This window comes from Coregonus clupeaformis, chromosome 23 (genome assembly GCF_020615455.1).
Source record: "Coregonus clupeaformis isolate EN_2021a chromosome 23, ASM2061545v1, whole genome shotgun sequence".
In the NCBI taxonomy this organism is placed as follows: Eukaryota; Metazoa; Chordata; class Actinopteri; order Salmoniformes; family Salmonidae; genus Coregonus; species Coregonus clupeaformis.
Genome location: NC_059214.1, coordinates 34550676 through 34565166, shown reverse-complemented (window position 1 = coordinate 34565166; position 14491 = coordinate 34550676). Strand labels below are relative to the sequence as shown.

The 14491-nt window shown below is 42.2% G+C and overlaps 1 protein-coding gene and 2 non-coding genes across 4 annotated transcripts; all 3 read right to left on the bottom strand.

Moving 5' to 3' along the window:
• Positions 1-330: 330 nt before the first annotated feature.
• nifk (nucleolar protein interacting with the FHA domain of MKI67) lies at positions 331-12752 on the bottom strand. Of its 2 annotated transcripts, XM_041844741.1 has the most exons (6): positions 12563-12752; positions 7784-7909; positions 3440-3548; positions 2400-2611; positions 2197-2259; positions 331-1316 (listed from the first exon to the last, which is right to left on the bottom strand). In XM_041844741.1, the coding sequence occupies exons 1-6, from the start codon at positions 12680-12682 to the stop codon at positions 1197-1199; spliced, it is 750 nt and encodes a 249-aa protein (XP_041700675.1). In that variant the 5' UTR covers positions 12683-12752; the 3' UTR covers positions 331-1196. The 2 variants fall into 2 exon arrangements, with proteins under 2 accessions (XP_041700675.1, XP_041700676.1); XM_041844742.1 differs by lacking the exon at positions 7784-7909.
• Positions 1785-1912, bottom strand: LOC121537136. The gene has a single exon (XR_005994993.1). It is a non-coding gene; the product is annotated as a small nucleolar RNA ACA64 (small nucleolar RNA).
• On the bottom strand, positions 7579-7706 carry LOC121537137. The gene has a single exon (XR_005994994.1). It is a non-coding gene; the product is annotated as a small nucleolar RNA ACA64 (small nucleolar RNA).
• Positions 12753-14491: the final 1739 nt, after the last annotated feature.

Genomic DNA, 14491 nt, shown 5'->3' with positions numbered 1-14491 from the left:
TTGCCTTTTATCCATACAGTTAAACACATCGTTTATAACTAGGGATGCAGCAGAGATAGTGCTATGACCTGGTCTAAAACCCGACTGATGTCCATTTAGAATACATTTCAAAGATAAGAAAGATCTTAGTTGAGAATTAATCAAGGATTTTAATATTTTAGCTAGGCAAGAAAGTTTAGAAATAGGGCGATAATTATTTAGGTCACAAGGGTCACCACCTTTGTGAAGGGGGAGTACATGGGCCGCCTTCCAAACCTTGGGGATAGTACCAGATATAATCGTCAGGTGATTCAATATGATTCAGCAATCTGGGGGGTAGAGCTGTTGCAAAAATGGATCAAGCATATCAGCCCATTTAAAAAAAAATAACTACTTGACATAATGATGGCAAAGTTGTTTTTGACTAATTATTTGTCTACTTTAGCAATGTCATCGTATTTCCAGGCCACTATAGCGTAAATTTGACAAAAAAGTCACTAGCTCCTGTTCAGAAAGACATGGCATTAACCATCAGTCAGACATCAATAAGCTGCGACATCTGTAGAACGTTGATAACGTTAATGGCAATGACGCAACCGAGTGACAGCGGTGAAACCCTGGATTCGTAGCTAGTTCTTTGACTTTGTGAATTAATTTAACAGCTATGAAACAAAACGGTGGAAATACTTTGAAAACAGCTACTGTGGCATTTATTTTATATAAATTACTATTTTAATTCACAAATGCGAGTGAAATGCTTGCACTGTGGAGCCCTGACCACCCCCAACCGGGCTGGTGAAATAGAACTCTTACAAGCCAATGCCAAAATCTACCCACATTTGGCAGGTGTTAATTTTAGGCCCTGGCTGTGGGACTTTAGGAGGTGCTATACAGGTGCATAGGTTCTAACACTGTCAAACAGTCATTGGCTCTCTAGCCATTCTCCTCTGGGCAATTGTATAGGACCAACAAACCACCTTGTAAAAATGTATCTGCTTTACAAGCAAGGCAATTTAATGGAGTTATTGTCCTTTAAACGACAGGCGTTGACGTTCGTTCACTCTGCTCCTCCTTCCTATACGACAGTCTCTACGTCCCCTGAGCGCTCTTCACACATTGTGGGCTCCTCACTCCCTTCTAGAAAGGACTCCTCCTCAGTCTCCTCTTCCTCAGAGGATAAATCTTTGTCTGACTCTGCTCCTTCTTCACGTTTGCCTTTAGACTTTTTTTAGGGCGGGGGTATTCTTGATGATGATTTCGTCATCGCTGTCATCATCGTTGATCTTCATGGACCTCCTCTTGTCCAGGACTGAGGGGGTGCACACTGGAGTCACATCCTGAGGAGAAACAGACATCATTAACACAGAGAACCTTACAACACAGAGAAACAACGTTTTCCATTTCGCTATTAGCATCTCCAATGATTCCCCGCCCTAAAAAAATTCTAAAGGCAAACATGAAGAAGGAGCAGAGTCAGACGAAGATTTATCCTCTGAGGAAGAGGAGACGGAGGAGTCCTTCCTAGAAGGAAGTGAGGAGCTACCTCAACTAGCCGGTGCCCCCTGTATATAGCCTCCCTACTGTTATTTTATTTTACTTCTGCTCTTTTTATCTCTCAACACATTTTGGTTGTTGTTTTATTTTACTTTTTTATTAAGAAATAAATGCATTGTTGGTTAAGGGCTGTAAGTAAGCATTTCACGGTAATGTCTACACCTGTTGTATTCGGCGCATGTGGCACATAAAATTTGATTTGATTTTATGTTAATTCTTACGGAGTGCAAGAATACTTTACTTTGCTTAGTGAATGTGGGCACATGGGTTTAATCACCTTGCTATACAGAGCAGGCAATAAGCTTAACATACCACAATACTGTCGGCACAGTTATCTCACCCCAGACAACTGGTACATCAAAGGTAATTTTACATTTACATTTTAGTCATTTAGCAGACGCTCTTATCCAGAGCAACTTACAGGAGCAATTAGGGTTAAGTGCCTTGCTCAAGGGCACATCGACAGATTTTTCACCTAGTCGGCTCAGGGAATAGAACCAGCGACCTTTCGGTTACTGGCACAACGCTCTTAACCACTAAGCTACCTGCCGCCAGATTTTCAGACTGTGCCAAAATCATAGCTATATGCAGCAAAAATACAATATTGTACTTTGATGTAGGCATTTACAAAAGTGTTGCCTAGTTCAGATGAATTGTCCTTACCTCACTACACGTGGATTCATTCACAGTGTCATCTAACATTTTCTTCTGTGGCACTTGAGAAGCCTTCAAAAAGAGAGTTTACAATTATGCTACAAGAAAATAAAGCAAGTTAAAATTCAATACATTCAAATTGTTTAAAAAGTCAGGAATATACTAAAAATAAATATATATTGAACCGATGATGATTCAAATTCAACACTTACAAACCCTGGGAAGTCATAGTCTATTCCCTTCTCTGCCAGCCTTTTGCGGAGCTTGGACTCTTTATGTAGGAGTCGTCCGGTCATCTCCTTGACCTCCTCTGGTGTGTGTCTCTTGTTGTAGCGAGCCACAGCAGGCTGCATGGGCTTCTTAAATGCTCTCTGTGATCCCACAAACAGCTTCTCATGCACCTTCTCAGCAGGAACCAGATGACCTGGAGAATGCAATAGAACTTTATTAGTCCAGCTCTGGTGAAACGGAAATGTGTCTGCTGCTCTCCTCCCACAACATGCATGCACACACACTACAAGACATCAAGAGCTAGGGGCAAATGTTAAACCTGAACATATGATTCTAGGTTTAAATGAGTGAAAAGGTGGCTTATTTCTTCAGATAAGGGAGCGGTCGAAGTGTGCATAATTGTTACCCTGAGGAAAATGGGGGCGGGTCATGCTTTTTCAATTTCAGTCAGGGGGAGGGTTTAGTATTTTTTAATTTAGTCCAGGGGCGGGTCATGTAATTTGTAATTGATTAAATGTCATATTGCTCAGGGTTTGAGAATTTGTTGTTTATTATAGTATCTCGATGTGTGCCCTCATCCCTGATTCTCTGCTGGGCACGCTATATCAAGTGTGCCTAGTGTGGTCTTTAAAAAATTCCCCATAGCCTAAACTATAGGCAATAGGCTTAGGCTATACGAAGAGCATGCATGGGCAAAGTTATATTTCTAAGAAAATGTACTTCCTTCGAGTTTTTGTGCTGCTGGGATGGTGAATATAAAACTAGGCTAAACTGCATTATAAAATGCAATAGATAGGCGTTCTCAATCATGAGCCCCAGCCTGTACTGCTCTTGCTGATGTAAACCCTTTTGTGCTGCCTAACCAATGACTGCTGTTTACAGTGGCACTTCAGGATGCGAGTCAAATGCTTCTTAAAAAAAAAAAAAATGCAGAAGGGAGGGCCATCCATTTTCATTTCAGAGAGGTCCGACTTTCTCCAGGTATTTCTCATTATTAATAATAACATAGTCCCTAACTTACATTTGATCAGTCTCTCGCCCATCAGGTAGTTGTTCATGGTCTCAGCAACGATCTGGGCGACATCATCATAGTCGAACTCCACAAATACATAGCCTTTGCTTCCACCTGTCTGTGAGAGGAGAATGTTGTTATGTAAGGGTTAAACGCCAACGTTCTAAGCATTACCTTGGAAATAATGGACGACGCAGCGCCGAGTCCCTTTGCGGAGTTCATTTTTCTAAGGTAATGTACAAAACGGAGGCGTTTATCCAGCTTATACCAGAGTTGACAAAGAAAACAATACTAAAGCACACATTTACCAGTAGAAATTCTATTTTTTTAAAGCAAATTCATACTCTCATATTTTGGTTGCTAGAGACACTAGGCTAGAAGCTAACTAAATAGTTTTTGTTAGCAAACCTGACAATATAACAACCAAATCAAAAAAAATATCAGTTGCTGAAAACAGCTGGTCAAACTAGGAACATGTAGGAGGATTTGACAGCAGATCACCACTTGCGACATGACTGCAACATTGAAGGACCGGAGAAATAAGTCTCTTCAAAAACAAATCAGTTAGCTAAGTCTTTCCTTGTTGGACCGGAGTTCCAATGTATCCAATTTCAGTTTGTGTGGTTGTTGGTTTAGCTTTTTGTAACAAGTATGGTCTGTATGCAGTGCTTTATATTGCATCATGATTAGGTGTCCGTTTATATTCAGATATCAGGACCAGAGAACGACCGATAATCGGCCGAGCCGATATAAATCGGGCTGATATTGGCATTTTCTAGTCTATTGGCCCTTCTCTATCAGCTTTGCCGATAGTCCCTCTACATAGCAAAGCTACTGCTATGCCAGCCACCACTCACCACCTGAGCCACGAGCACTGCAAAATGCAGAGAAATGTCTTGCAGGGAAAATCAGCAGCAGCAAGCTAGCTCATTCTCCAACAGAAAGGTGCAGTATTGAGAAATTGATTAATTGACATATCAAACTCCTGTTACAAATATTCGTTTAGTTAATTGACTAATAATAAGGCTTCTGTCGATGTGCCCAGACATGCATGCAATACGCAAGCTACCTAAGAAGATAGCGTAATCTTTGTTAATGGGTCACATAGCTAACTAACTGTGGTGTTAGGTAGCTAGCTATATTAGCTACTATGCTAGCTAGCTGCCTAGATAAGCATGGTTCTAAGATATCAGATAGGTGCTAATAGCCAACGTAGCTAGCTAACATTAGCTGGTTATGATTTTGAACATGCACCATTTTCAGCAACGAGCCATCTGACTTGCTAGTTTACTGGTGTGCTGATCTGACCAGCCACAATCGTATCCATAAATCTAGTTGATATTCGGATTAGATGATTGTCGTAATAGTTAAAGAAGGAAATGTTTTAAAACGCCTAAATAAAGGTTGCCAATAGGTTTAGCTACCTAAGAATCTTCCTGCATGTTTATGTACCAAGAAAGCTGTAGAGCAGTGTGCGTTCTAACTTCTCAAACTATGGGCAGATTTGAGTCATTCAGACAGAAGGTGCATCGTCGTTTCATCTTTTTTCCTACCCTCGCTCTCCTTGTTAGATATTATGCATATTTATGGCTTCGTAGCAAATGTCATCGTCATTGAGCTAGTTCTCATAGTAGCAGTAAACAGCAGCAAGTGATATGAGCGATGAGGGAGATGTGAGGAGACGTTAAAGGGAGCGGAGTTAAATCCTCGCTCTATCCAATCGTAGCAGTAGGATCAAGTTACAACCCACCCATTTCTTGATAGATAGTGCCTATATGATGTCCTTCCATACAGGCGTACACGCGTGACATGCTGGAGTGACTCTTCTTTGCAAATGTTGTTAAACAGTAGGCTAATAGAAGCCCCAAATGGAAGGCAAACAGATTGTTTGTCATCTGTGGCACCATAGACTCCACTGATCAGCCAAAACAAGCTCAATGACTCAATGTATGCACACACTCCTATTGAATATGCATTCACCTGTATTGTGAGTAGGCATATGCCATCTTAATTTACCCAGTTTATTAAGAGATTTACCATTCAAATAAAAGCATTACCATTATGTTACATAGTTAGATTGGTAAAAACAAAGTCACATTTGTTTGATTTTAAAACTGATGCATTAATGCATACATGGATGTTGGGAAATTTGGTCAATTCTTCCAATTTAATATTAAATATCGTCCATCGGCCTCCTTGACCCCCAAAAATCGGTATCGGCATCAGCCTTAAAAAAATCCATATCTGTCGTTCTCTAAATCAGGACATCCAACTGTCCCAATATCTGGTTTAAATGCCCATTCTAGCCAATCAGAAACTTGTATTCAACAATGCTGTGGTATAACATCAAATAATTTAGCCTGTATCACCTCCCAATATGAACTCTAACAATGGTCTCCACATCTGATTGGCGCATGGCTGTTTCCATGAGTCAATGGCTGTTGTCATGACTTGCCCTCATGGGTTGAGGATTAAACATGCCGGCTGGGCAAAGGTTTGAACACCCCCTTTCCTGGGGGCCAGTTTTATGACCGGTCGTAAATACCGTGCAGACTTTCTCTTCCTTGCCATGAAGTATTGGGAGAAAGGACCCCTTTGTTAACAAAGGAAGTCTTCCCGCCAAGACTCCAACATCCAAAAGTGGATAATGAAACAATATTACTACTTAAAAGAATGTGGGAAATGGTTGGTGGGGACTTAAAGAACAATCATGTCAAATTTGTTACTATGTTGTGATGTCATTAAAGATGATGGAACAACATAACTATATCTGGGGGGGTACACTTCACAGTTACGAGGTTTGCATCTAATTGTTGTATAAAACGAATGATTAAGTATAATAATACTTTTGTGACGATAACAATGTGATTTTAGCATTCTAGATGAAATCATTGTTTTCCATATTGATTTGTTCTCAGTCAGTGGCCACACCCAGATGAGCACAAACACCCCGAGTGCATAATAAGCCTTGTGACGAAATTAACCTCAGACCAGCAGACGTGAAGCGTGAGCTAAACGTTACAAAATTGTTTAAAACTACAACTCCATTACCAAAGGAAGACCAAGCATACTACGGTATAAGCCGGATGTTGCAAATGGTTGAATTTCTACAAGACCAAGAAGCATGAAGCTGAAGCTACACGTTACAAAATGGTTTAAAACTACAACTCCATTACCAAAGGAAGACCAAGCATACTACGGTATAAGCCAAATGTTGCAAATGGTTGAATTTCTACAAGACCAAGAAGCTGAAGCTACACGTTACAAAATGGTTAGACCAGAAAACGTGAGATGTTAGTTCACACGTTTTAAATTGAGAAACTCAAACTCTCAACCTCTACACAAGGTGAAGAAGAAGACAATGCACTAGACCTTATTTCAGTCTGAAGCTGGCATGTATAGTCGTCTAGAGAACTTTCACTAAAGACACGAGAGGACAATCCCTCTCAGACAACCACTGGTACATCTGAAGTATTCATTCTAACCACCACTACGACCAGAAACTCTACAAAGTACATTGGGATCTCTGGCGGGCAAACCAGAGTCCTACATCATCAACTCAACTATCGATGACAGCTACACGTAAATACATGTTGCGTTTCTAATCCGAATTAGCGTTTAGTGGGGTTTTCAGCATTTGTATTTCCGTGTAGCGTAGTTTACAAAGTAACCACAATCGTTTGAATCTGTGTCTCTCCCTTCCACTCTGACCCTCCTTCTACCCAAGCATTCATGCTATTGTTAGTCCAGTCCACTAGGGACCTGTTTTCATTGTATTACGTTAGTTATCAATAACCTGTGTGTGTGTTTGCATTGTGTTATTATTTAGTTAGTAAATAAATAATTAAGCCAATTTGTGTATTGCTGATTCATCAATAAGGTTAGGGTTCTTGCAGGTTCAAGGATTATGCGACGCTCAGAATGAGACTGATAAGAGGTAATTATTTAATAAGTGACTTATCGATATAAAACATTTATCTTCTAAGAGTTTAATTCGGGAGATGGTAACTCGTTAAACGACTTATCCGTGGTGCCCCAAATTCCTAATGAGTTAATTGTTACATTATTAATTTAATCGAGTGACAATTAAACATAGTTAGGTGATTCGATAAATAAGTCATACATTAAAGTAAGTCACGTCACGACACTAATGTGGGGACATTGGTTTAATCACACTGCTATACAAAGCAGGCAATAAGCTTAACGTACCACAATACTGTCAGCACAGTTCTCTCACCACAGACAACTGGTACATCTGAGGTAATTTTCAGACGGTGCCATTCTTCACACCTGAGCATCACACAACACATCCCATTCTTACATTTTCAAGATAATGGATTTCAATTTTTGTACCTTTTTACTCCTGGCCAGTCGTAACCTGACAACTTTTCCAAACTGTTCAAAGTAGGATTTGAGCTGAGGCTCGAACAACCCAGTGGGAAGATGGCCAACATAAATCACACCTGGACTTTGTTGTCCCTGTAAAAAAAGAGGAAATGTGGGTAAGGCAGAACATTATGTAAAATGTAGTTAGCTAGCCAGCAGAACCCGCTTGCTTACAGCTGCACTAGAGCGGATCCGGCATGAGATATGGCTCGGAAAACGTACCTCAATCCAGGGATGAGAATACTACTAATTGTCTCATTATCCCCCAACTGTTAAACCGAATAAATTGAACGACTGCTAGTTTAAGTATACTGCCGTTTTCCTACAATAGATTTGTTAGTTTATCCAACCACATTGTTTCCACAAGGGATGTGCTATAGCCTCTCCGCGGGGGTCGCACAAAACTACCTCAAAACTTCCATTAATTTGTATGGGTTACTATCAGATGAGTCTTGTGACACTTGTGGGGGTTGTAGAGCAGATCATATTAGTTTATAGCCCAAACGGTTCAGACAGAAGTTGGCACATTGGCTGTACCGACTTCACTTTCCACTGCAGATGCCGAAGGCAGACATAGGTGGATGCAGTGGATTGAGACGCAGCCCATGCAAAAAAAGATCCATCTTAAATTGTCGGATTTTGATGCCGATTTTTTAAATCATGTTAATTAGATTGTTGCATGGGTGCATCAATAGACTTAAGGATTAATATTCTTAGGTTGCACCTCTGTCACCTCATGCCATTGTTAAGAACGTTCTCAAGCTGCCCTTTACCGGTGGTGCCATAGTGGTGCCCTAAAGTGGTGATAAACCCAGCCATTCTGGCTGGAGGCTAACTACTGTTGTCTAAATTACACTATAGTGCCTGGAAATACAATGACATTGTTAAAGTAGTCAAATATTTAGTAGGAAATAACTTTGCCACCATTGTCATCAAATTTACTTGAGACAGATGGAAATGTTGTCATCAGCTAGAAAAGTTAGTCAAAAAAAGCTAGCAATGCTAACGTTAGCTAGCTGAAATCCGGAAGCCACCCCTCAGTCTTAGCTAGCTAGCTACTGTTATACTGCATCTTAAGTCAATCTGGCGACATCAAAATGATGACAAAAGGTTTCCCTACTAGTTATGTGCCTCATTTTGAATATCATTGTATTTCCAAGCCACAGTAATGCACTTTTGATGAAATCTTCATCAGCGCTCATTGACAATGCATGGAGTAGAATGCTCAGTCAGGGATGTCCTTAACGAACATTCAAAACAATATTGTGACGAAACATGCAAACCATGAATACACAGGAATGCTATCCGATCCTAGTGCAGTTGTAAGCAACCGGGTCGGACCTGCTGGGTAGTAGTTAGCTAACTAACTAAATAAATAAATAAATACTACCATTAACTTAGATCAATGCTATCACTCAAAGGAAGTCTCAAGGTTTTGCTCACCTGAGGTAGAGTATCTTATGATAAGCTGTAGACCACACTATTTACCAACAGAGTTTTCATCTATATTTTTCATAGCTGTCTATTTACCACCACAAACCAATGCTGGCATTAAGATTGCACTCAATGAGCTGTATAAGGCCATAAGTAAACAGGAAAACACTCATCCAGAGGCAGCGCTCCTAGTGGCCAGGGACTTTAATGCAGGGAAACTTACCAACATATTAAATGTGCAACCAGAGGGAAAAAAACTCTAGACCACCTTTACTCCACACACAGAGACACATACAAAGCTCTCCCTCGCCCTCCATTTGGCAAATCTGACCATAACTCTATCCTCCTGATTCCTGCTTATAAGCAAAAACTAAAGCAGGAAGCACCAGTGACTGGGTTAATAAGAAAAGTGGTCAGATGACGCAGATGCTAAGCTACAGGACTGTTTTGCTAGAACAGACTGGAACATGTTCCGGGATTCTTCAGATAGCATTGAGGAGTACACCACATCAGTCACCGGCTTCATCAATAAGTGCATCGATGACGTCGTCCCCACAGTGACCGTACGTACATACCCCAACCAGAAGCCATGGATTACAGGCAACACCATAGTCCCTGTCCCCAAGGACACTAAGATAACCTGCCTAAATGACTACCGACCTGTAGCACTGACGTCTGTAGCCATGAAGTGCTTTGAAAGGCTGGTCATGGCTCACATCAACACCATTATCCCAGAAACCCTAGACCCACTCCAATTTGCATACCGCCCCAACAGATCCACAGATGATGCAATCTCTATTGCACTCCACACTGCCCTTTCCCATCTGGACAAGAGGAACACCTACGTGAGAATGCTATTAATTGACTACAGCTCAGCATTCAACACCATAGTGCCCTCAAAGCTCATCACTAAGCTAAGGATCCTGGGACTAAACACCTCCCTCTACAACTGGATCCTGGACTTCATGATGGCCCGTCCCCAGGTGGTAAGGGTAGGTAACAACACATCTGCCACGCTGATCCTCAACACAGGGGCCCCTCAGGGGTGTGTGCGCAGTCCCCTCCTGTACTCCCTGTTCACCCATGACTGCATGGCCAGGCACGACGCCAACACCATCATTAAGTTTGCCGACGACACAACAGTGGTAGGCCTGATCACCGACAACGATGAGACAGCCTATAGGGAGGAGGTCAGAGACCTGGCCGTGTGGTGCCAGGATAACAACCTCTCCCTCAACGTGACCAAGACAAAGGAGATGATTGTGGACTACAGGAAAAAAAAGAGGACTGAGCACGCCCCCATTCTTATCGACAGGGCTGTAGTGGAACAGGTCGAGAGCTTCAAGTTCCTTGGTGTCCACATCACCAACAAACTATCATGGTCCAAACACACCAAGAGAGTGAAGAGGGCACGACAAAGCCTATTCCCCCTCAGGAGACTGAAAAGATTTGGCATGGGTCCTCAGATCCTCAAAAAGTTCTACAGCTGCACCATCGAGAGCATCCTGACTGGTTGCATCACCGCCCGGTATGGCAACAGCTCGGCCTCCGACCGCAAGGCACTACAGAGGGTAGTGCGTACGGCCCAGTACATCACTGGGGCCAAGCTTCCTGCCATCCAGGACCTCTATACCAGGCAGTGTCAGAGGAAGGCCCTCAAAATTGTCAAAGACTCCAGCCACCCTAGTCATTAACTGTTCTCTCTGCTACCGCACGACAAGGGGTACTGGAGCGCCAAGTTTAGGTCCAGAAGGCTTCTCAACAGCTTCTACTCCCAAGCCATAAGATTCCTGAACAGCTAATCATGGCTACCCGGACTATTTGCACTGCCCCCCCATCCCATATTTTTACGCTGCTGCTACTCTGTTTATTATTTATGCATAGTCACTTTAACTCTACCCACATGTACATATTACCTCAACTAGCAGGTGCCCCCGCACATTGACTCTGCACCTGTACCCCAGTGTATATAGCCTCCCTACTGTTATTTTATTTTACTTCTGCCCTATTTTTCTCAACAATTTTTTGTTGTTTTTTTAAACGTTTTATTAAAAATAAAATGCATTGTTGGTTAAGGGCTGTAAGTAAGCATTTCACGGTAATGTCTACACCTGTTGTATTCGGCGCATGTGGCAAATAACATTTGATTTGGAATGTTGGGTAACCTAACGTAGCAGGCGTAAAAATACATATGAGCGGAGTCTCCACAACCGTTTTTCAGGGGAAACAGAAGTTAGGTTGAAAATACTGTATCCCTGAAACATCTGCATTCTGGCGACGCCACAGAGCGTGAGCCAGACAGTACAGTATGAAGATAGGCTAAAACTGCTTCTCCTATAGAAATCCCTGATCACGCTTGTAGGCGATGTCATGGCGACATTGGTTAGCTAAGCTCATGTGCAGAAACACGTCATCAGGTCTAGTGGTCGCCTCGCGCCGAACTGCGCATGCCTTCAAGTCAAAGGCACTCCTTATATTACATTTACGTCATTTAGCAGACGCTCTTATCCAGAGCGACTTACAAATTATCCAGAGCGACTTCCAAATTATATAAAGTAGTTTTTGACGAAAACGTGTCAGTTTGTCACTTTCACGAGGTTGGTGTAATAAACATGTTCGTTCAGACCTCCCTGCATCGCAGTGCTAGCTGTGCCACTAGAGATCCTGGTTCGAATCCAGGTTCTGTCGTAGCCGGCCGTGACCGGGAGACCCATGGGGCAGCGCACAATTGGCCCAGCGTCGTCTAGGGTAGGGGAGGGAATGGCCGGCAGGGATGTAGCTCAGTTGGTAGAGCATGGCGTTTGCAACTCCAGGGTTGTGGGTTCGATTCCCACGGGGGTATGGAAAATTGTATGAAATGTTTTTTAGCAAAATAAACGAATAATGTATTCACTCACTAACTGTAAGTCGCTCTGGATAAGAGTCTGCTAAATGACTAAAATGTAAATGTTAAGACAGTCTCGAATTTAGGTTGTGCCTTTAGATTTCAAGAAAATTAACAACTAAGGAAGAATGTTTTACTTCTCTCATTTACATCTCAAACCCCAAACCCCGGACTGCTTCGCAAGCGTTCCCGGAAGTCTCGCGAGTGAACTTTGGGTGATGTTTAACTAGTTTAGTTAGCTAGCCAGGAGTTAGCTACTGTTAGCTAGCTACCAGGCTAATGAGGAAATCACATCTCTTATAGAAACAATGTGGTTGGATAAACTAACACATATATTGTCTAGAATAACATGTATAGAGCTTGGTCCCACGTGCATGATGTGGATTTTAGGCCAGTGGCACTGTCGCGTGCAATTTGGGCAAACCAACCTTGTTGGGTCGCTTCTTCACCTCCTGGACTTTCTTCTTGAATTCAGCCTCCTCTTTCGGGTTCAAAGCCAACAAAGCTTTAGCCTGCTTAGTAGCCGCCGGTGCCTTAATTTCTGTCATGGCACTTATTTGATTATTTTACAGAAATAAAACGACTCGCGAGACAGAAAACATGTTTTCTTCTTCCAGACTTCCTTAACCCACGTGACTAGACTCAACAAATAAATGTGAGACAGCGCCATCTATCGTATTGGAGGTATCAAGACAGCAAGCCTTTTCTTGACCACAACAAATGTATTCACAATAACTATGACATTTTGGAAAATAGTGAGTACCGAAAAATAGTTGCAATATCACTTTGAATAAAATGTATATCATATGAGAAGTGTAATGTTTATGGAAATCCATAGCATCATCAGATTCAACTGTTGCAAAGGGAGGGTATTTTATTTATTTATTTCACCTTTATTTAACCAGGTAAGCCAGTTGAGAAAAAGTTCTCATTTACAACTGCGACCTGGCCAAGCTAAAGCAAAGCAGTGCGATAAAAACAACAACACAGAGTTACATATGGGGTAAACAAAACATAAAGTCAAAAATACAACAGAAAATATATATACAGTGTGTGCAAATGTAGTAAGTTATGGAGGTAAGGCAATAAATAGGCCATAGTGCAAAATAGTTACAATTTCGTATTAACACTGGAATGATAGATGTGCAAAAGATGATGTGCAAATAGAGATACTGGGGTGCAAATTAGCAAAAAAAAATAACAATATGGGGATGAGGTAGTTGGGTGGGCTAATTTCAGAATGGCTGTGTACAGGTGCAGTGATCGGTAAGCCACTTTGACAACTAGTTAGTGAGGGAGATAAGAGTCTCCAGCTTCAGAGATTTTTGCAGTTCGTTCCAGTCATTGGCAGCAGAGAACTGGAAGGAATGGCGGCCAAAGGAGGTTTTGGCTTTGGGGATGACCAGTGAGATATACCTGCTGGAGCGCATACTACGGGTGGGTGTTGCTATGGTGACCAGTGAGCTAAGATAAAACAGGGATTTGCCTATCAGTGATTTATAGATGACCTGGAGCCAGTGGGTTTGGCGACGAATATGTAGTGAGGGCCAGCCAACAAGAGCGTACAGGTCACAATGGTGGGTAGTATATGGGGCTTTGGTGACAAAACGGATGGCACTGTGATAGACTACATCCAATTTGATGAGTAGAGTGTTGGAGGCTATTTTGTAAATGACATCGCCGAAGTCAAGAATCGGTAGGATAGTCAGTTTTACGAGGGCATGTTTGGCAGCATGAGTGAAGGAGGCTTTGTTGCGAAATAGGAAGCCGATTCTAGATCTAACTTTTGATTGGAGATGCTTAATGTGAGTCTGGAAGGAGAGTTTACAGTCTAACCAGACACCTAGGTATTTGTAGTTGTCCACATACTCTAGGTCAGACCCGCCGAGAGTAGTGATTCTAGTCGGGTGGGCGGGTGCAAGCAGCGTTCGGTTGAAGAGCATGCATTTAGTTTTACTAGTGTTTAAGAGCAGTTGGAGGCTACGGAAGGAGTGTTGTATGGCGTTGAAGCTCGTTTGGAGGTTTGTTAACACAGTGTTCAATGAAGGGCCAGATGTATACAAAATGGTGTCGTCTGCGTAGAGGTGGATCGGAGCGTCACCAGCAGCAAGAGCGACATCATTGATATACACAGAGAATAGAGTCGGCCCGAGAATTGAACCCTGTGGCACCCCCATAGAGACGACCAGAGGTCCAGACAACAGGCCCTCCGATTTGACACATTGAACTCTATCTGAGAAGTAGTTGGTGAACCAGGAGAGACAGTCATTAGAGAAACCAAGGCTATTTAGTCTGCCAATAAGAATGCGGTGGTTGACAGAGTCTTGGCCAGGTCGATGAAGACGGCTGCACAGGAC

Excerpts from the sequence above, each read along its gene's own strand:
- nifk (XM_041844741.1), bottom strand. The coding sequence starts at position 12,682 with ATGACAGAAATTAAGGCACCGGCGGCTACTAAGCAGGCTAAAGCTTTG. Across the intron at positions 7,910-12,562 it reads TGAAGAAGCGACCCAACAAG|GGACAACAAAGTCCAGGTGT; the intron begins GTTGGTTTGCCC and ends CTTTTTTTACAG. Across the intron at positions 2,260-2,399 it reads ACTATGACTTCCCAGGGTTT|GCTTCTCAAGTGCCACAGAA; the intron begins GTAAGTGTTGAA and ends CTCTTTTTGAAG.